The 23296-nt window shown below is 40.0% G+C and overlaps 1 protein-coding gene across 2 annotated transcripts in view; it reads left to right on the top strand.

Annotated features, from left to right (window-relative positions):
• Positions 1-23296, top strand: part of kcnh3 (potassium voltage-gated channel, subfamily H (eag-related), member 3) — a 137556-nt gene that overhangs the window by 95193 nt on the left and 19067 nt on the right. For both annotated transcript variants that reach the window (XM_047600728.1, XM_047600727.1), the window contains exons 3-8: positions 1011-1145; positions 9859-9998; positions 13934-14192; positions 17042-17199; positions 17898-18099; positions 21597-21938. In XM_047600728.1, coding sequence (XP_047456684.1) covers positions 1011-1145; positions 9859-9998; positions 13934-14192; positions 17042-17199; positions 17898-18099; positions 21597-21938 — 1236 coding nt within the window. The remainder of the gene's footprint in view (positions 1-1010; positions 1146-9858; positions 9999-13933; positions 14193-17041; positions 17200-17897; positions 18100-21596; positions 21939-23296) is intronic.

Below are 23296 nucleotides of genomic sequence, written 5' to 3'. Positions count from 1 at the left end.
CATTCTCACTCACACTCACATTTAGGGTCAATTTAAAGTCACCAATCAGCCTAACAGGCATGTCTTTGGAGGTGGGAGGAAACCGGAGTACCCAGGAGTACCCAGACAACGATCATCTTTCTAATAATATTAAAACTGTTGGCTCGCTGGACACACTTATACAGACAAGCCTTTACTAAGATTAACGTGAAAGAGTGGCTGCATGTAGCCAGTAGCTCCATGATGTTAACATTTTTAGGTTAATCTCAGTGTGTTTGTTTTTTGTCTGATTTGTTGTTGTTTTTTCTGTGCCTTGAACCAGTCAAAATCGTTTTTGGTCATTTTTGTCTTTTTGTGGTGTTTTTATTTTGTTTCTTTCTGGACGTTTTGGCTGTGGAGTTTGGTGGAGCAGCCGTTGTATCCAGTGGTGTGTTCCAGAGATCAGCTCCTAGCGCTGTCCGTGTCCCTTGAGCTGCCCGGAGTGAGACGTGAGATTCCCGCTGAACTTCAGGAGAAGTGCTGGGGATGCCAGGCAGGAGTTGGAGGTGGAGGAGCGGAGAAGGAGTTGACACACTCCATTGGCGTTTGCGTCCCTCCCTCAGCGACAAGGACAAGGAAACACCAGGCGATGACACAATCTATGCTGCTATGCAACTGACCAAACAACCGCATCACCTCAGACACTGTTTTCCCAACTTCTTTTGTACATTTGTTCATAATGCTGATTCTGTAAATTTTTTTATTTTTTTTTTTAAGTGTACTTTTATGTATAACGAAGCTCCTGACAAAGTAATTTCCCTTGTGGATCATTAAAGTCTGTCTAAGTCTAAGTCTAAGTTGTACCTGGCTCATTGTGTTCTCCTGCTGATAGATAGTTCAGATAGTGCTTATCTTTTATGTTTTGCTAGTTCTTTGTTTGTCTTTGTAATTAGTTTGGTGGGGTTTTTATATAAAGCGCTTAGGAGTGAAAACCTCCACATTAATGTCAAACCTGCTTTGACTGTATATGTTTGCATCCACATTGTCTCCAGGAACACAGTTCTGGTGTCTTCTCGACATCGTGCCCATAAAGAATGAGAAGGGCGAGGTGGTTCTGTTTCTCGTGTCCCACAAAGACATCTCGGACAAGAAGAAGGACCAGGACCCCGAGCATGGACCTGACACTGGTGAGTTTCCTTTTTTCTAGTTAACAGAATCAAAATGAAGGGAGTCCAGAGCTTGTCAAGCATGCAGAAAATTAATGGAATCAGTTGTTCACCAGTTAACTTTAAGTTTGTGGTGAATTCAGCAGTTGACTGAACTTCAAATGAAAGAGTCTTTATGGCACACACACTTTGTTTGAGAGTTTAAACTCTGCAGAGATAGCTGGACACAGTGCTAATTGTGACGAGAGTTTATATCCACTTTTTAAAGGAAGTCACTGGAAGGAGCTTGACATTCGGTCTTTGTGTAAACTCTGGTGCAAACAGTTTTCAGCAGTTAAATGAAGAATGAGGAAAATGAACTCAGAGACAGACAAAGAAGAAAGTGTCTGTTGCCACTTCTTCTTTGCACAAGCACACACGATCATAGCAGAATTTGCATGATAGACTATGCTGTCTGCAGTGATCTGAGTGACTGAGCAGCTCAGGAAGGAGTGAATGCAGATTGGGTAGAGCTAGAAAGCCAAGAAAAGCTACTATTAGGTGGGAAGCTAGGAAATCATTATGTTCAGTCTACATTTTATTAATTCTACATCATCATGATGTTGTGGAAATATTTATGGACTGTTCAGTGTGTTCAGATGAGATGAAGAAGAAAAACTAAAAGTGTGTGTGTCCGTCCTGTATCATTTGCTGTTTCTGTCTTTCAGTCAACTTAGTTCTTTCAACTCAAAAATTCCTGCCTGTTCCTGTTGATGACTTTTAAAATTAAAATGCAGTTTCAAGTTCAAACTGCTGCCTTCAAACGTTCAATTTATTTTAGTTCCTTCATTTGGGTTTATTTTGTCGTCTTTTTGTGTTATGCCAAAAAAGAAAATGGCATAACACAAAGGTTAGCATAGGGAGAAATAACACTGAACGTGTCCGTAGTGTTTGACTTCTTGATCTTAGCCTTTTAAGCTTACACTGCTTCTTTTGGAAAGCCAGCTTTTATCCTGCAGGGCCCTGATCTGAAATGTAATTCACCAGGACACTACACCTGTGTAAAGAGAGCCTAAAGCCAGTGTTATAACACTGAACTGATTATATTGGCTGAAAGTTATGATTTTAGGCCTTTGGATATTATGACAAGCTCTGACACAAGTCAAATGTGTTTGAGCGCAAGGTATAAGACTGTGTTGCTTGGATGTTATGCTCAATAAACTGTAAATGAGTTTTGTGTTTTTGATGCAGTACTGGGGGCAATATTACATTTGTTCCAGTGTTTTTCATGGCTACACTTTGTCTGGACATCATTATTTATATGCTGAATTGCTGGTACTTTGTTTTTTGGAAAGTATTATATCAATCCCAAACAGTAGTCAGCATAGTCAGCAAAGCATAGCTGGAAAGTTAGGCTGGGAAGCAATACATCTGATTTTTGAAACTGAAATGCATTTTGTTAAATCTCATCTATATCTCATTTTAAGTCATTTAAATTGCAAGGATCTTTTTAGACTGGTTGAATTTTAATGTTCTGATTTGGATTTGAAAGGGAAATATTTAATTGTAATTAAATTACATGTTGTACATGTTACATGTTACTGTCCCTGTTTCAAAAAAAAAAAAAAACTGAGATGAATGAATTTGCACACATCTTTGTGCTGATGTTTATGACACAAAAGAACAGAACCCATAACAGACACATAACAAGTACCATATCCTGCACAAGACAATTTGTGTTGTTTTTAACACATCTGTTTTAAGAGACTTTAAGTGCTACATCATGAGAATGTTTTTTTTTTAAAAAAAAGCTTCTGTTGGTTGCTTGGTTGTATTTTTCCTGCACAAAATGGCTTGGTGTATTTTCTCACATTTGTGAAAATTGGTCCATTAATGCTGCACGTATTGCAGGTATTACACTCACTGTCTATCAGCCTAATCTCTTTGTTATGTCATCAACCAGCGAGTCATCTTTAATTAGCTGTCACCGTTGCAGGGGGACAGCATGCACCATGGTTTGCCCTTCAGCTGTTAAGTGCCACAGCAGTTACTGTAATTTCAAAACAACAATTAAGCATCAGTTAATCATTTTAATCATTTTTTTTTTCGTCTCCAGAGTAAACCTGATTAAATAAGTGTGCGCATGTTAATTTGAATATTTCATTAATATTAATTACTTTCCTGATTTAAATGGTAAACCATACAACATCCTGCCATATGAAATGTGATACTGTTTTTACATAACAACTGAAGTTGTGCAGAAAATAAAAGGCATATAATATTAACTGTTGCTAAAGGCTTCAAGGATAATACCAGTTCATTCCAACCTTCTATTTCCTGTGATTGTCTCCATCAGAGGCTGGGTAGAGCTATTTCTAGGTAGGGTTGTACCAACCACTCAACTTTAGCTGCAGTACACAGAGAAGGCTTCAGAAATTCCCGACTACACTGTCCAATCCAAATGCACACTGTTGCTGTGGTTGTAGAGCATGTTTTTGTCCTTGATGTCAGTGAATGCACCATGCAAGAGACAGAAGTTATGGTTGAACTGAGAGAATGGTGAGCGAGAGTCTCATATTATAAGTGGACATCGTGCCCATAAACGGTAATATTGTAACTGTCTGACTGACAGTGTTATGTGGGCGTGGGCTACAGCTGACAGTAGCCCATGTTCAAGCTTCAGTTATCTTGCAGAAAAGTTTCTGTAGCTTCTTTTGTGTGAGAGGCTACAATATATATTCAAGAACACAGATATCACTGTTGCAGACCATTACTTTGCACTGTTTTTATATGTGACGTCATCTGCTGGTCGACATTAACTTAAAAAAAAACAGATGTCGTTGAAGCTACAGTTACTATTAGGAAGAAGGCTAAGGAGATAGGACGAGGTGCTGTCAGATGGGAGCACTACTCTAAGCTCTAAGCTGGGAGGCTAGGAAGATGGAAAAAGCTTTAGAGTAAAGTGTTTCTTGTGGGTTAAAAGTAAACTCACCTACAACAATTTCAGAACTCTGACCAATAAAATAAAGTCTAGCTGTGTCGTGTCTGTCGTGTTTTTTCGCATCCGGAGTTGTTTAGGGTAAATTTTTAAATTTTCTTGCCTCTGGAAACATCCGGGCTAAATGTCTTGGAGGAGGTCGCTCAGTCACTCACTCACTGAAGAGACTGTTTTGCCTCAGGTGTGAAGAATAGCAATCCAGCAGACATAATACTCCAAAACATCTTATTCTAATGCTTATATGCTATAATTTTAGAACTGAATATCAACATTGTAGAGAGGAGCAGAGATGGGCAGAGTGATCCGGACTCTTTACATGAATCAGTGTTTCTGTAAAGTTTTAGCTTTCAGAACGTTGTATTTCCTGGGAAAAATACACCTGCTTGAAATCACTTTTAAAAATTTTTTCCACTCTGTCATTTGGCCAAATGTCTCATGTCTCTGCAGCAGTAATGACTGAAGCCTGCTTTCATGCTCTATGGATATGTTGTACTTGCTGTATGAGTTATTACTTTTGACTTTTTTCAAGCCACTAAAATTGGAGCGGAGCACGCAACACAGGGGACAGAGGACAAACAGCAAATCAGACAGAAGAGGAAGGCAAGAAAGGGACAAGACGCTGGAGCTGTTACCATGATCATAAACATAAAATTTGTGTTTCCGCTAAATTAGGAACATTGAATTGAGAATTGGCACTTGCCTTGAAAATGAAGAAAAGGAAAGCCTTTTTTTGTGCGAGGAGTTGACACAAACAATCACATTTGCCTGCCTGTGCTCCTCGGTGGGACTCTGCAGACGGGCTGAATGGCTCACTTCTGGCACTTAGCTCAGCATGATGTGCCTTTTCAAAACAAAGAGTCAGTCAGCGTGATGGAAGGGAGGGTGAGGAGGAGACGGAAAAGGGCTGGAGGCACATTTAAGAAAGATAAAAAAATAAAATCAAAAGACAGTACAACAGTTTAATTCAACACATAAGGCAACATTAAGTCACACGAAGGTAACACAAAGACGCAGACTGTGTTAACTGACTATTATTAAAAATATATAATCAGCTCTCCAAAGAACACAGTGTAGAATATTATGAAAAGAATCTGCCTTGTGGTGCGCATAAATACCATAGGTAGGGTACCATACCATACCATCACCATCTACCATCTCTTTTTACGTCACCGCATTCCTTTGTCGTCTATGTCTGGGCAAAATGTTGCACTTGAACCCAACACAGAAACCACCACCTGTTGTATACAAATTAAAAGAAATAATACAGGTGGTAGTAGTCTGTATTCAAATTTCACTTCAATTCAATTAATTAATTCAATTAAATATTATTTAACAGAAAGAAACCTTCAGCAGAACCCAGCTCGTCCCCCAGTAGCCTAGGCCAGCATAACCAAGGGATGGTTAAGTCCAGCCCTAACTAGAAGCTTTGTCAGAAAGGAAAGTCTGGCTCTACCTCCCATTCTACTTTTAGAAACTCTAGGAACCACAAGTATAACTGCACTTTGAGATCATAGTGATCTGTTGGGACAATACAGAACTATGAGGTCTCTCAGATATGATGGGGCTAGGCCTTTGAGAGCCTTGTGAGCCTTGTATGTAAGGAGGATTTTAAATTAAATTCTAAATTTTAGAGGGAGCCAATGAAGAGAAGCTCAAACTGGGGTAATATGATCTCTCTTGCTAATTCCTGTCACTGCTCTTACTGCAGCATTTTGAATCAATTGGAGGCTTTTAAAGAGCTATTTGGACAACCAGACAGTAATGAGTTACAGTAATCCTGCCTGGAAGACACAAATGCATGAACTAGTTTTTCCGCATCACTCTGAGAAAGGATGTTTCTAATTTTGACGATATTACGAAGGTGAAAGAAAGCAGTCCGGGTCACCTGCTTTATGTGAGAATTAAAGGACATATCCTGGTCAAATATAACACCAAGGTTTTTCACAGTAGTACTGGAGGCCAAATACTCATTAGATAAACCCTATATATGTTTTTAAAATTTGTGATGTTATTGCGCATTTTTATTTCAATGTAGTACGGATAGTGGGGTTTTTGAATTTGAGTTTCCCTCTTAAATCATGTGTTTCCACTTTTCTCAAAAAATCTTCGAATGTTTTTGGGTAAGAGGTCATTCCAGGCCGTAATTAAATTTGCGCAGTTTTGCTTAAAGTGTGTGACTTTAAAAGCTGGTGATTTGTATGCTCCTGTATCATTATTGCGCTTTTTTTGTAGTGCGCCAATCCTGCATAAAGTGCTTTTATACATACTTCTACACAGTATGAAAGAATGGTGACAACAAGTGCAAGTACAAAGTGTATAAAGTTTTCTGATCAAAGATATGTCTTGTGTTTCCCAGTATTCCAACAGTTCTGGAGATATTTGAATACATATCTTATGAGGTTTCCAACAGAGCTTGTGGTCAGTAAGACAACAACTTGGTTTGGGAATTTTAAGAAACACCTCTCACTGTTGTCATGCATAAGTGCATTAAATTAGTTTCAACTAAAAGCTTTTCCAAATGGTTTCAAGGTGATATAAGCACACAGAATTTTTTGAAAAAGTGGCTTTACTTTTTCCACTGTCAGTGTTTCAAGCTGAGAAAGGTGTGGAGGAGGTTTTCAGAAGCTGCTCGACCATCTAACATTACACTTCAGTTGACTCCAACGACACCTTTAAAGTCCTGCCTGTCTTTTCCCGCTCCTGCAGACTTTTTACCCGACGCCCCACGCATATAGCGACAAGCTGTTCCTAAAACAAGCCTGGGGCTTAGATGTATCCTTCTTCGTGTAATCTCTCATGTTTTTTAACGAGAAAAGAATTAACCCCAACCCACACAAAGCCCTTTTAAGAGATGACCAAATGAGGCCAGCTGGTGCCATTGATATGTGATCAATAGTTTTCTTTTAGCGTCCCTTCCTCTGTTTAACACTAAAGACAGGAGCAGATTCCACTCTGGACAAATAAATACAATATATCCATCACACTTTTATTTTGTCTGGGAATCAACAGTTTTCCTTCTCATCTCATTCTGCTTAAATTTGACATTGAAACACTTGAAACAACATGCAGTTGTTGAGAGGCTAGACGAGACGAAAAGTTAATTCAATTCAATTATTTATATAGCGCCAGTAACAATACAAATGGTCTCAAGACGCTTTACAAAAACCAGCCTGCAACCTCCGGAGCAAGCCTGAGGGCGACGGTGGCAAGGAAAAACTCCCTTTTAACAGGAAGAAACCTTGAGCAGAACCCAGCTCATATGGAGGGACCCATCTGCTGAAGGCCAGCCGGTTAGAAACAGAGAAGATAGAGAGAAAAGAAGAGCAGGAGAAACAAGATAAACAAACTTCTGTCATAGATACATACATCAAGCTGAAGGAAACATGTAGGGTCTAGTAATATAACACATAGCTGATGATCTGTGACAGTTTGTGAGTATAACAGGAATCATGGGCAGGTTGGTGAATTGTTCATCTAGGTAGGAGTGGACAACTGGAGGAGGCCATGATGACTGGGGCAGATGCAGTTTATGGAGCTCCACAGGTCTGATATACAGCACTCCAGACCATGAAGACTGGGCTGGTTGATGAGGCCACGGCAGCAGATGTAGCTTAAAACTCCACAGGTCAGATATTCAGCACTCCAGACCAGAGACCCTCGCAAGAAGATGGAGGGGGAGGGGAGCGGAGGGGAGAGAGTAAGACACAGTGGTTAGTAAATTATAAGAGATAGAAAATAGAATGATAAGATACTATTAGCTGAGAAGCTAGCAAGAGCTGCTGTTAGCTCGGAGGCTAGGTAAACTAATTTGTCAACATGAAATGTTTCAAGATGCTTCAAGAGCCTGATCCTCCAGGGGAGAACCTCCTTTAGGATGGCCTGTTGTGAGACAGAAGAGAGAAAAGAGAAGAAACAGGTTCCAAGTGCTAGAAGTGTATCAGGGGAAGTCCCTCAACAATCTAGACCTACAGCGACATAATTAAGGGATAGTTCACCTCAGCCATTCTTAACTATGAACTTTATCAAAAAGGAAAGTTTTAACCTTAAACCTAACCTTAAAAAGTTAACCTCATTTTGTTTTTACACAAAAATCAACAGCAACGTCCTAAGGCAAAAATCAAACTCCTTGTTCAAGGCATGACGTGTCTTTTAGTTGTCCTCGGTTTTCTTAGTAACTTCCATCTGTGTAGAGAGGGAGATGGAGCCACAGATCAGTTTTGAAATCTTTCCCATTATTCGTGTTATGAACAAATCCAATTTACTGAAAACGACTTGATTTGGTTACATGGGAGGGTGGCATCGTATTATGGCCAATCAAAATAGGAAATGAAAAGTGGAAATTGAGTCATTTTTATGCTGTGTGAGTGATGGCTCCTCTGTACAATCCATCCCTGACCTTTTCCTTCTTTGTCCCTGTGATGGAAAGGACTCCGATTGTGATGATCGTTTTTATTGATTCGGTTCTATAGAGACAGATCTGGATCTAAATCCAGGCCATCGAATTCCACCTTAATGTGGCGAGAGAAGGGTAGGGCTGGTACCGTAGCTAAGGTTTTCTGCCTCAATTGAAATTATAACAATCTGACAATGCCATCCTCTGAATTTCACCCAGGGATTATTATAAACCAATTCTTATAAGGCACTCAGGTTCATTATGCAAATAGGAAGGAGACGAGGTTCCATCCGTAAAAACAGGTTTTGATACAAAATATTAAGAACTGACTGTCACACAACACACATCCATTAAATATGGGTTCAGAGTTGATGCATACTGGTGGAGAGGAGGCATAGCAAGAGGAAGGGTCTCCCCAAATACACAAAAGGCAACACATACGTGAACAAGCAAACACAGTGGTACACATGGAAGGAGATGCCACCACCCCCGTAGGCTCTCAGCTTCTGAAATACAAGATAAAATGAGTCAGTGAGAGCCCAAAGAAAAGAGAACAGAAGTATTCATATCAAATCAATCAAAACTCTCAAAGTAACCTTCATACAAAACAAAAGTACAAAAAATCAATATAAAAATACAAATTAAAGACAACATTAACTTTTACTTTGTAAGCAGTGATGATTGTATAGAGGCCAAGCAATACAGCTAACATGAAGCACACCCAAGGGGAAATGCAATTAAAAGGCTCAGAGATCCACAGGCAAACAGATCCCAGAGGCAAAGAGGTTCTGAAGGCAGATCAGGCAAAAAGATCCTACAACATCCTACATGTTTAGATTACATACAGGACATTACATACTGATATGCAGTATTTGGACTCAGGAGAGGGGAAGCACTCAGGAAGTAGCACAGTCACCAGTAGTGACCTGTGAACAATGAAGTTCCACAGGACTGGTCTTGCATAGAAAACCTACAAGCACAACTATGGTAACTAAAAACACAGGACATAGAAGTCAGTGGAGGAGAAACGTCTCATACCTGCAACACTCATGGAGGTAAGTCAACCTGGAACCGGGATACACTCAGAGTCAGGGAAAAGCTCGGCAAAACAAACTTCTTGTTTCTATAGTGATTCTGAATCTAATTGGCTAACGACAGACCAATCAAAAGCATAGCAACAGACCAGATTAGACAGAGGGAGGCATCCCCTCTGCTACAATCCGAACACCTGGAGTTGACAGGATTTTCATGAAAGGTTGACAGAAGTCAGGTGTTCCAGTCAACATGTGGAACCTGCTTTAAATTCCTCCCTGTGTTTTTGTGGAGTGGATTGATGTTCAGTATGTTTCCTTTCTCTTCTCCAGATGAGGAGACAGGTTTGGAGGTGCACCAGGTAACAAGGCCTCCGGGCTTCAACGCCAACCGCCGCCGGAGTCGAGCTGTGCTCTACCACCTGTCAGGACACCTGCAGAAACAAGACAAGAGTAAACTGAAGATCAACAATGTGAGTTTTATCTTTATTAGTATTCACAGCTGTACAGGACTGAGTTTTACCTACTTGTTTAACTTCTTCCTGCAGCACCCTGTGGACTGTGGATGCCAGTGTCTACAGTAAATGCAAAACTAGTTCCTCATTAACCAAAATTTATACTGCATCAAACTAATTTCATTTTCCATTTGAATAAAACATGAACCTTCAATACCTATGCATCAACCAGAGGTTTTCGGAAAACCTTAAAAACCAGGAAATATGAACTTTAAGGGCTTAATTCGTATTTTTGTTGGTTTACTGTAAACCTAAATAGGTAGCTCCGTCATATCTGAAACTAATTGAATGCCTTTAATTTTGAAGGAAATTAATAAACTAAATAATTTCTGCTGAGTGGTGTGATGTTTATATTAAATAGAGGAGAGTAAAATCAAGTGGTAAAAGTAACTACACAGGATTATTTATTTCATCTAATGAGTTTTGTGCCAATCTGCCTCTTGTTTAATAATAATTTCTGTTCTTGCACTGATGATGATAGTGATGACACTGAAGAAGTAAAAGCTTCTTCACAAAATCTTTTATCTGGATCCTGAATCACAATGAAAAGACTTTTAATTGTTTCTCAAGCGGCATCAAGTTTATTGAATGGAACAACAGGAGAGCTGGGAGTGATTTATGTCCTGGAGGAATTTCTTCTAATTCTTTGTCATACTTGTTTTGGATTTTCTTTGTCTGTTTAGTTTAGTTTGTTATAGTTTATACTTTTTTTGCCATGATTTCAAGTCTTGAACATTTATTCCGCTTGGTTTTTGGTATAAGTTTTTCCTGTGTTACTAAAGTTTCTTGTAACTGTCTTTTTGTCAATTTTTGCTTCCTATGAGTTTCCCTCCTCTGTGATTGTTTGTTCTGCCCTTCTTAGTTTCACCTGTGTCCCTTTTTAATTAGATATTTGGATTGAGTTCCTAAACATTCATCTTGTTCTTCTTTAACCGTTCTTTTGTAGAATGACTTGTGCATGCTCGTTGCCTTGCTGCATTACCCAGTTTCTCTTCACATTCAGCTCATGGACACATGTCCTGACATTTTCTTTTAGAGTACTTTGCTTTAATTCAGAATTCATTGGTCCATCAATGATGACAAGACGTCCTGGTCCTGATGCAACAAAACAGGCCCAAACATGGACATTACCACCCCCATGTTTCATGGAGGGAGGAGGTTCTGATGCTGGAATACAGTGTTGTTTCATCCCCAAATATAACGATGCCTCTCATTTAAACAAAACTATTGTACTTTGGTCCCAACACTGAACATTGTCCCAATAGTCACCTGACTTGTCCACATGATATTGATGAAACTGAATGACTCTGGGTCACATTAATAATTAATGCATTGGAAGAATGAATGATTAATTCTCTAATTTAGCCTTGAAATTAAGTTGTAATCATAGAGGTGCACATATTTTTACACCTCAATGATATGTAATATTGTCTCATTCTCCTGAATAAAGTACACAAGTATAATATTTTATTTGCGTGATTGGGTGCTCTCTGTCTACTCTCAGGAACATGTTAATATGTTTTGAGACATTTTCATGCAGAACGCAAGAGAATTCTGCAAATATCTGTATCCATCAGAGTTTTCTGCTGCAGTACACTGGGCGGTTAACACACCGACACATGGTCTGAAGGACACGAGGAGGGGTGTCCTCACTTCTGTCTGACTTTGGGGTAAAAGAGCTCCATTAAGCTGAAATCAGAGAAAAGAGAAACATGTGGACCTTTGCAGTTCCTGCAAGTGATATGTCCACTTAGTGAAGGGTTATGAAGTTTTTACAAACCTCCAAATATCCAGTCTTCTGTTCTAGTCTTCTGATTCCACTTCATAATGGAGCCTGTCCCAGCTGTTATTGGACAGGTCTCCAGTCTATCTCTCTAATACAGAGAGACAAACAACAAGTCATACTCACACATAGGGATGTATATCGTTATGGTTTTATCGATATCAATACCGATATTTATCGATACTCTTATTGATACTACAACGTAATTTAGAGTAAACAATAAAGACATTACCAGATGTTAAAAGATTCAGACAAGAAGCTGGTGGCGCTGGCACGGCGCTGCACTCAGTAGTGTTTGGCGGATGAACCTTTGGCGCGTCTAAACAGTCAAAGACAGCGCACTCCTTCAGTTTTATATCATGAGTGCGCTGCAAGTGCTTCATGACGTTGCTGGTTCATCCCTTCTGTGAAACTTGTCTCAGACAAATGTTGCATCGAAACGAATCTTTATCAACTTTGATAAAGTGGGCCCACACTTTGGATCGCTTAGACCAGGGGTATTCTATTAAAATTCAAAGAGGTCCAGTCCTCCTCCCAGCAAAGGTGCCAATCTAATCTCACTCGAAATACTGTACCCTGGATTTTATGTAAATAAAATCGATAATGTACGTACATTTCTATATCATTACTGTCAAATTTCAAGTGTTTTCAAAGTAATAGCCCACTTTTAACATACCATTAAGTCTGAACCAGTGACTGTATAGGTCTGAGCTTATCATCGATTTGATTGGCTTGGCCACTGATGACGCTCTTGACTATTAACAAGATTAGCGGCGCATGCTCGAATGATTTATCTTTTTATTAATCTTTTAAAGCCTGAACGGATCGCTGGCGATCCGTCAAAGCACGCCGATATTGACTTACCGTACCTCACAGTTGTTTGCGCTATTGACAATATTCAAAGTGTGTCTGAACACTGGGAAGTTGTATTTTTGTCTGGAAGACCTTCGTGACATCTCAAGAGTAAGACTAACTTTACCAACAAATTCCTCCAAACAACTATCTCTTCCTGGGGCTCCGTGATCGTGCGTCGCTCCCATTGACGGTATACGCTACAGTCGCTCTTTAACCTGGAGCCGACAGCAACGGTGCATCGTCATTACCGTAGTGGCGTTTTTTGAAGCGCAACTTCCCAGTGTCATAAGTGAGTCACGTAATTCAAATACCGCAAGCTTCTTTTTGTGAGCACAGGGATGTTCAGGTCTTAAAAGGTTAAAGGGCAGAACTGTCATTGGGTCCTTGCCGGACAGGTCTGCCATTTAGTGATGCCCAGTTTAGACATTTCTAAAGATATGACCAGTGAGGCGCCGCGGTAGTGTTATGATTACGCGACTGTTAGGTGGACAGACGTTCAAAAAGTACCGATAACACTATCGTACCGGGGTACCGTTAAGATTCTGGACCGGTACCAAACAATACCAGTTATTGGTATACATCCCTACTCACACCTACACCTGGATGGAAACCTCCCACCATCCAGTACCTGGAGAAACCCCACGCAGACACAGAGAGAACTTGCAAACTCCACCCAGAAAGGCCCCAGTCGCCTAGAACCTTCTTGCTGTGAGGCATCAGTGCTAACCACCACACCATTGTCACTTGTTTTAGATGCAAAAATTTGAAATCATGGTTCTTAAACAGCAAACACAATGAGAAATTTGATTTAGTAGAACACTAATCTGTGTGAAAAAGTTTTATTTAAACTGGTCCTTTGATAAAAATGCATATATATTTGGTAAAATTGCTAAAACTAACAACTAACACGTTTCATTTCTGTTAGAACATTAAGCTACATTCTTTAATGTCTCCTCAAAGCTGTGAGAAATTATTGATTCCACATTGTTTGGCTTTTTTCTTTCTTTGTAGATGATTTTTGTGTCTGCTCTGTTGCAGAAGACTAATCATTTCATAGTGATTTTTCACATACTGTAATTCAGCCTTACACACAATATGAGCACTAGGGTATCATGCTAGTATGCTCCTGTGACGCCAAAATTCCTCTACTGTACAACATGAGCTTGTAAACGGATTCAGTGAGTGTGTGACTGAGAGAAGAGAGATGTAAAAATATGAGAATATGAGAGCTGTTGACATCTGTGTTCTTTCTCAGAACATGTTTGGAGAGAAGCCTCCAATCCCCGAGTACAAAGTAGCGGCCATTCAGAAATCCCGATTCATCCTGCTGCACTACGGAACCTTCAAAGCAGGCTGGGATTGGTTGATTCTGCTGGCAACCTTCTATGTGGCTGTCACCGTGCCCTACAATGTGTGCTTCACGGTGGTGGGAGGTCGGGATGAAGGCAGCAGCAGTACGCTGAGGAGCCCGCCCAGCGTCAGCGACATCCTGGTGGAGATCCTCTTTATTTTAGGTGAGAGTGAACCTATGGATTACATGCACATTAGGGGCTGCACGAGTTCAGATTTTTCGAAGTCAACACAGACTTGGTCTTTGATTAAGTTACTAATAAAAACACAATAGAAAGTAATGCTTTGGAACAAAATCAATATTCTTGACCTGAATACACACAGACATCCCAACATCCATGTGGGTGGGACTTTCACATTTACCAGCTACCCAAGCATTACCTGGTTATTGTGATCTTTTTCAGCATGGTCACGCTCCCTGTTACCAAGCAAATATGGTTCAGGAATGATTAAAGGAGTACAACAACAAGTCTAAGGTGTTGTCAGTCATTCTTTAAGTCATTTTAAGTCCCACCTGGTATTAATTAAAATGTCTCAACATGTGTCAACATGCTCCTCAAGCAGCACTTGAAGTCTGATCTCAGTTTGTCTGTAAATAACCACTGCCATCATTTGGTCAGTAGAATATTGTAACTGCTGATGCGGGAAGATGATCCATATTTTGGAACCAAGTCCTTTATTTTAGAGACAAAACTTAGATTAGAACTGAACCCTGGAAGTTTCTATCCTCAGAGTAATGTCACTAATGAGAAACAAACATGTCTGGTGATAATTCTCCAACCTGCCCAGGATTCATCCTATACTCAAACTGTCACATAACATCATCAGCTATATCTTGTATTATTAGATTTTACATGTTTCTTTCAGCCCGATTCATGTATCGCGCTGTATCTTGTTTCTCCTGCTCTTCTTTTCTCTCTATCTTTTCTGTTTCTCCCTAGATGGATACAACACTACTGTGTCAACAGAACACATTAGATATTGTTTGTAACCTGAAAGTTTGCATTATGTTCCAACAATGCATTTAGTTAGGTCTGAAAAATCCCTCCATATGAGCTGGTTTCTGCTCAAGGTTTCTTCCTGTTAAAAGGGAGTGTTCTCTTCCCACCGTCACCTTCAGGCTTGCTCTGGAGGTTTCAGGACATTTTTTGTAAAGCGTCTTGAGACAATTAGTATTGTATTATTATTATTGTGCTATATAAATAAAATTGAATTGAATAAAGGACATAAAGGCACAGAGAGTTATTGAGGAAATATGTAACTTAACTTTATTGTAGTTTAGATGTATTTCTTCTTTAGTTAATTATCAGCTCCAAGGACAGAATCTTCTAAAAGGCATTGTGTCTGAATGAATGAGTTAAAATCCTCTTCCACAGATCAGGTCTCTAATACAACCCAGGACTGATTGCGTGTTCACACAACCAAAGGACTGAGGTCAGAGTTCTTTAATGTGTCCTGGGCATGTTCACACCTGGACTTCTGGACTGATTGACCATCTAGTCTTAAAGTCATGATGGATGGTTGTTTGTCTTTTCTTAGCTGAGTGCTTCTTGTGGAATATGGAGTACTACAGTAGGTTAATATGGTTCTCTGCCCTCAAGGAAGAAATTCAACTGTCAATTTGAAACCATTCCTTGTCACAATCTCATGGTGGTTTACACACTGACAACAAAGAAAGCACAAAGACCAAGTCTATAACCTCAAACATTATAAACAACCTTTAAGTGAGTAGGTGTGTCCAGAAGTTTTTAATGATGCATGTGGCATTAAAGAATATGAGCCATCAACAAAAGACCATTACGCCTCATTGTAAGTGATTACCAAGAAAAAACAGGCCTCTTTGTCCCCAGTGTTGTCCACCTAACCACAGGAAACGTGTATGACAATTTGCGTTAATGGATGCAAGTGAACACAAGCCCTCCATCAATAAACTTCTTCAGTGAAATTATATGAGCCACCCGCAGCTAAACGCCTCACTCCGGTCAGTCGATATCCCATCTGTCAGGACTAATAGGCTGAACCAGTTTTATTGATACATTCACTTGGCAAATAAGAATGGGATTAAAATGTTCTACCAACTCTAATTTATCCTAAAGACTTGTAACGCCAGCAAAAATGGAGCACAGCAGGTTAAATGAAGATTCACACATGTTATAGACTGTATCTAAAATTTACAGAGTGAGTCCCTTGCTTTCTGTTCATGCTGTGCTGGACAAATGGTAATTCAATTTAGAGTTACCGATCATTCGAAGTGCTACATGAGAGTAAATGCTTAATGGGTGTGCGTGCCATGACCAAATGTCCCTGAATGCACCAGCAGAAGAAAAACTGCTTCAGTGTATTTGACATTTTTTTAATTAAAGAATACATTTGGGTATGCTTTATAAAGTTGTACATCTTCAGACAGACTAAGGAGGATGTAAACCTCGACTATAACATCAATGGGGTATTCAGACAATGAAAAAAACACAAGGCCTATGTCAGTTTTAAATAAAATTATCATTGCACTAATAAAAGTATGCATAGATTGATATTTTAAAAAAGATATTTATTGTTTTGTAGTGTTTCCCCCACAGTCAGACTCATCATTTTAAAACAAAATAGTATGGCTTTAGTTGTAGTTCGAAAACAGAGGTAAACTAATTAAAGTCCACTGCGCTCAGATCTTGTGTATGACTATTGTTTCCCTATCCATCACCACATTAGGCAAAAATTATCTGAAAGCAAGAAGTTGATCTGCCTTTCAGCCTAGCCCTGTATAAAATGAAAGATCAAAAACACTTTTGATGCCTTTGTGCACGAGCTAGAATACAGATTCTGTGTGTGCGCAAGCTATTGTTCTTAGTTCTTCACAAGCTCTTAGTTATAAGTAAAAAGAGCCCCAAACTTTAAGTTTAAACACCAGTTCCTTTCTGTAAAATCATGTTTCATGTAAGTCGTATTTAGTTTGTACTGTATATGAGACTCACTGGACTAATATATGTTGTTGTGTACCTGTTGTTGACCTCTACAGACATACTGCTGAACTTTCGAACTACATTTGTGAGCACATCAGGTCAGGTGGTGTACGATGCTCGCTCGATCTGTGTTCACTATGTCACCACCTGGCTGTTTGTGGATCTCATCGCTGCGCTGCCCTTTGACCTCCTGTACGCCTTCAACGTCAGCGTGGTGAGCAAATTCACAAAGTGACACATCACATGTCCAAATTCACTAATAGCCTGTCAGCATATTGTTGTTCAATTGTCATGAGAGAACACTTGACACTTGAGTGTCGCTGTTTTGGGTGTTACATAAGTCGTGTGCACTCACGTCCCATTGCTAGTCAATAACTATGCTGAAGTAACGTAAGTACTTCACCTGTGACTCAACCATGGTGTATAACTAAATAATTCCTCCAGTGACGTTCGCATTCATGGGGAGGAGGAGGGAGTGGAATTGCGACATATAAAACAAGAAGGGAGATTTTACATACCCTGCCTTTAAGTTGATAATAATAACAATAATAATAATAATACATTTCCATGCTGACAGATGGCGGTTTTTGCTTTATGGTTGAGGTCAGAGACGGTATGTTCTGATGCCAGAGGAAATCATCCAGGGTGGGTCTGTTGGGGAAGAACATGATGAGACCAACTATAGGTGAACCTGCTGATTTTGGAGCTGAAGAGCTGCAGGAAGGCAGTGCATTGTTCCGTGGAGGTGCATTTAGTTAGGTCTCCCGATTTGAAAAAATGTTTGATTTCACATGAAGAATAAATATCCACTGGGAAATCCATCTGCCTAGATCATTTTTGCAGGATGGTTCTTTCTCATTTAAGAGATGCTGTTTCTGTGTTTTATCTATCTATCTATCCCTACCAACACAGTACTTCGGGGTCCACCTGCTGAAGACGGTACGGCTGCTTCGGTTGCTGCGGCTGCTGCAGAAGCTGGAGCGCTACTCCCAGTACAGCGCCGTGGTCCTGACCCTGCTCATGTCCATGTTTGCTCTGCTGGCGCATTGGATGGCCTGCGTCTGGTACTTCATTGGTCGCAAGGAGATCGAAAGCCCTGGCTCCTGGGACATAGGTCAGTGGGCACTTTCTTCATCTATGCACACTATTGGAAAACAGGGTGATTTTTTGTGGTACTGCTTTAGTTTTACACCACAATGGTCAACTGATATAAATTATTAATGGCAATTCATCATTTTCATCTACATCTTATCTTAACTTATCTTAAAGGAAGATAAGATAAGATAAGATAAGATAAGATAAGATAAGATAAGATAAGATAAGATAAGATAAGATAAATAATGAGATTCAACAAATAAAAAAAATGGTAATAAAAAAAAAACAAGGAGACACCAGAACAATAAGAGGAACACTGGAAGTGTGGAAAGGAAACGAAACAAACTATCCTCTAATTCCAATTCTTAAATGTGCTACTCTTCCTTCCCTCATACAAATAGAAAAATCGATCTGAGTATATTGTGTCATTTACAGTAAACTTAAGTCTTTGAAGTGAGGGTGATGGAGATATTCTCCCTGAAGCACCTCTACGGTCCATTCTCTCTACTGCAGTGAAACTTTTTAATTTGTCTCCACAGTTAGAGACACTCTGTAAGCTCAGGAAATGCAGATTAAATGAGCTCTTATGTCGTTGCAAAGCCTCTTTATGAGATTATTACATAAAAATCTAACTCAGATCAGCTTTAAACATTTTGCATGTCCACCTACTTCCTCTTGCTTGTAAAGATAACACACATCTTACCTCTGCAGAGAAAGTAGCATCCACAACAAAGGCCCAGAAGCACTTACACGGAAAAAGAACCCTTGTGTGTCTTAATTTCTAGCAACAACCAATGCTTTTAATAAGATGCAGCTTTGTTGATATCCCCTCTTGATCTCTCAGTGGATAATTTTAAATCCTGCGGGTGTCATGAAGCCCTGGCATACAATAAAAAAAGAAAAATGTCATAAAGGCATGCAACACAGGCAGGACTGTAATCCTTCTGGCTGTAACCTGGGGCAAAGATGAAGCTGTGTGTCTCATTTTATTCTAATAGTTGCACAAATGAACAAGGATATATAATAAAACTAGAAACGAGTGTGTTTTCTTTGCTAGGCAACGTATAATGACCATATGCTCCTGTTATTACGCCCTCCATCGTTTTCTCTCTCTCTCTGCCTTTCTCATTGATTTGTAGCAACCTACCAATCATTGTCCTATCAGCCCACACATAATGTCACATAACCCTTTACTCCAACCTAGAAACCTCTTCATTTTTATGTAAACAAATGGGAGCTTCACGATTCATGTCAAACTGACGCAGAGTCATAAGGAGAAGTCATTAGCAGCGTTTTTTGGAGCTGGTATATAACTTTTTATCACAAAACAGCAAATGCCAGACATACTTTATGATTTTGCGATGTTATTTTTGCGATGCTTTGGCTCCTAGCTCTCTGAGTTTTTGTCGCACGGTGAAGAGACAGACATCTTTGTAATCAACAGCATATCTGCTTTCATATGTTTTTGTGGTTATGTCGAAGCGGTGAGGTTAGTAGAACTGAGACGTTCGCTGTTTCCTTGTTTTCGTCACATTCCCATACAATTGCTTGGTTTTATTTGTGTTTGGTTAGGTGGTAATGCCTGATAGAGGCTTCGAGATGAGTTTCTCCACATCATTTTGGTGAATATTTGGTGCATGCTATCATGTGTTTAGATCGTCTAGAGTGCATGCATCTCACTCAGCCCCCTGTACAGGCACTCGGGTCGAACTGGCTAAGGTTCCCTGAGGGCTAAACATAAAAGCAGTCACAAACAAGACACAGACCTACAATAACATTATTAATGCATTCCCAGTTACTTATTCACCAGCAAGACAGAAAGAGAGTTATGGTTTAATATTCTGACAGACACAGACATACCTATAATGTCTTATTCAGGCCCACCTTTTCTCAGGTTGGCAAAGGTTAAGTTGTGCGAATGACAAAGTAATTAGGAAACTATTCTGTTGTGAAATCATCTAATGACGTTGGTTTAGCTGTGAGTCACAGCCCTGTTGTTATTTCTGTTTATGGACTCACTCTCTGAGAACCAACTGACACAAGTTCAAGGCTTAACGTCTCAGATCACTGACTGGACAGATCCTTTCTGTGTTATTCATGCTCCCTGTCTTGGTGTCTGTCTTGTTCCTGACTCTGCTGTCAGTACTTCAGCTGAGCATTCCACCACTCATCCACCTGAGATTGGTGTTTTTAGAAGAATGGAATAGAAATAGAATAAAAAATACTTTATTCATCCCCTGGGGGAAATTCAAGCGTCCAGTAGCTCGTCCACAAATATGCACAGACATCAACATAACAGACCAACAAAATCACCAGAATCTACAGTGCAAGAAAATATGTAGATATATGTGGAAGTATATATATATATATGTATGGGCTGTACTAGCATGTCAATATGAATTACTGTGTTAAAAAAAAACTGTACAGTTGAACACTTCACAATTTACAAATTAGTATTAAAAACATTTAAACAGTGGTGTTGTACAGTGTGATGGCTGTGGGGACAAAAGGACTTCCTGAACCTCTCAGTCCTGCAGCGTAGTGAGAGAAGCCTCCCACTGTTGCTGCTTCTCTGCCCCTCCAGGGTGTTATGAAGGGGGGGCCTGATGTTGTTCAGGATGGACTGCACTGTGTTGCATGTGCGCCTCTCAACAATAGTCCCCAGTGAGTCCAGCTTCCTGCCAATCAGAGACCCTGCCTTCTTAACTAGTCTGTCCAGTCTCCTAGAGTTCCTTTCCTTTCCACTTTATAATCTCCTGATTTTCATTTCTTCAGTCGTTCCTCAGAAAACCAAAACAAATGAAAACTCAGCTGTTTCTCTTAATTTAGGTGAGCTGCTCATTTGTACAAACCTCACCTTGAGTTCACATTAAAGACCACCTACTGTTAACAAAAGAAGAAATAAATCTAAACTAGAATCAGCAAATCAAACGATTGTAGAGAAATGTTTCTTAGCAGTGACATTACTCTGAGGATGGAACCTATCAGGGTTATGTTCTAATCTGATCTTTGTCTCTAAAATAAAAAAGAACTTAATGTATGAGAGATTTCACAGCTTGTTCCAAAATATGGATCATCTCCCTAAGTCATCAAACAGCTTTTCATGGTTCTCATCCAATAGCAGGTAGAGCTCCATCAGAGACAGCGGCTGTTACAATATTCTACTGAACACATAATGGCGCTGGTTATTTACAGACAGACAAACTGAGATCATATCTCAAGTGCTGAGTGTGGACACATGGAGACACATTTTAATTTATACCAGGAGTCAACAAAGGAACTAAAAGATGAACAGTTGAGATCGGAATTCCCAGATTGGATGTTACTGTGAAGTCTGAAGGGAGACTGAGCTATACTGTTAGACAGAAGGATGACTCGACATGTTCCAGTTATTTGAGCAACTCTTTCTAAACTCATTAGTAGAATGAGTAAAGTGTGGTGTGAGCACCACTATCCAGTACAGAGTAAAGGATTCAAGGGATTTTCTTAATTAACTTCTTTTTTTCTTTTTCATAGGTTGGCTCCATGAGCTGGCCAAACGTTTGGGCTCCCCATACTTCCTGTCCCCCCTGACAACACATGTCCCCACCACTGTGATTGGCAGCCTTCCAGCCAACAGCACTCAGTGGAATGTGTCGGAGGTCGGCGGGCAAGGCACCTGGAACTCCAGGAACGAATCCGGGTCAGGCAGCGGGGGCGGGAGTTTTGGTGTGCTGGGCGGCGGTCCATCGATGCGGAGCAGCTACGTGACCTCACTCTACTTCGCTCTGAGCAGCCTGACCAGCGTCGGCTTTGGAAACGTGTCGGCCAACACGGACTCGGAGAAGATCTTCTCCATCTGTACCATGCTCATCGGAGGTAAGACTTCTGCATAGGGTCGGAGTGGCAGCACAGACTATTCTGCGCCATTGGTGAAGTAGAGAAGGGAAGATAGATTTTTTTAAAGGATCTGATTGGATGGACATATAGTACACACCCCCAAGTGCAGGAAGACTCATCCACAGTCTTTTTTATCAACTTTATTTATTCACCTCAAAGACATTTTCACCACATTGCTGCTGATGTCTTCCTGTTAAGACTCTCAACTGGAACATCCACATTCGTCCACTTGGCATTCACGTTGGTGTTTCCTTGGCTTTTCTTCTCCTCTCAGTCTTAAGTACTTGCTCAGTTCATTATCTCTCAAGCAGCTGTGCATGTTTTTGTTCTGCACACCCTTGTATGCTTGTCTCATTGCTTTCACTTTCTTCACTGAGAGGATTCATTGCGTGTTTGGCTTTGGCTTTACAGGACAACTGTAATGGGAGAACTTTTATATCATATCAAGGCTTAAAGTTCTGCAGAATTAAGGGGCATGGCTGCTTTGAGTGACAGGTGGGTGTCCTCGCATGTCTCCAGCTATCTTTAGCCTCAGCTCCACCTCTTTGACCATTTTTTAATCAGCTGGGAATCAGGAGGAGTCAGATTAAGATGGCAATGGCAAGAGATGCCACACTGACCTTCCAACTTGCAAAACTTCAAGAAACATATGGGGGTTGTTCAAGCTCAAAGTCTTATGTGATCGTCATTTGTATGTTTGTATGTTTTTTTCTGTTCAGTAGGTGTTTTTTTTTATTTTAATGCGATGGCCTTTTTAAAAAAGGGTTGATAAAACTGCATATTTTGGCTCATTATGAAATATTTAAATGTTCATTTGGTGTGAAGGAGCTTTGGGCTTTAAGAAGTCAAGGTTTTTAGAGACAGACTGGTGTCTGATGTTTAATAGGATTTGCGGACAGAAAGAAAACACGGACTAAAGCAGTTCTTTAATAGAATTTTTATTTTGTGGGTGAATTTTTTTAGTGTGGCTCCCACAGTGATATGTTTACAAGTACAGTTGTCTATAAAAGGAAAAATGAGTAACGAGAGGAGACCACAGCTACATAATCTCTCTGAATTTTATCCTCAGACTCGTGTGCTGTAACCTGAAAGATATTTTAACGTTTAAAACCAGACGTTTTTCTAAACGAGAGGTGGGTCACTCTACCATCCTAAAATAAAGTCATTAGTCTGGGTGTCAGTGGACTGAGGAAGGGTCCTGTCCTTGGTCAGGAATTACATTTAATACTGCTGCACCCAGGAAAGTACAAAATAAAGAAATAAGAATAGTTAGTTCCCGTTCTCAGACTTGTAACTGCTGAGTAAATATAAATACTACACTGAGAATCATTGTTCAT

Source organism: Mugil cephalus, chromosome 12, assembly GCF_022458985.1.
Source record: "Mugil cephalus isolate CIBA_MC_2020 chromosome 12, CIBA_Mcephalus_1.1, whole genome shotgun sequence".
NCBI classification, from domain to species: Eukaryota; Metazoa; Chordata; class Actinopteri; order Mugiliformes; family Mugilidae; genus Mugil; species Mugil cephalus.
Note: the sequence above shows the minus strand (reverse complement) of the source record. Positions and strands in the feature narration are given on the sequence as shown.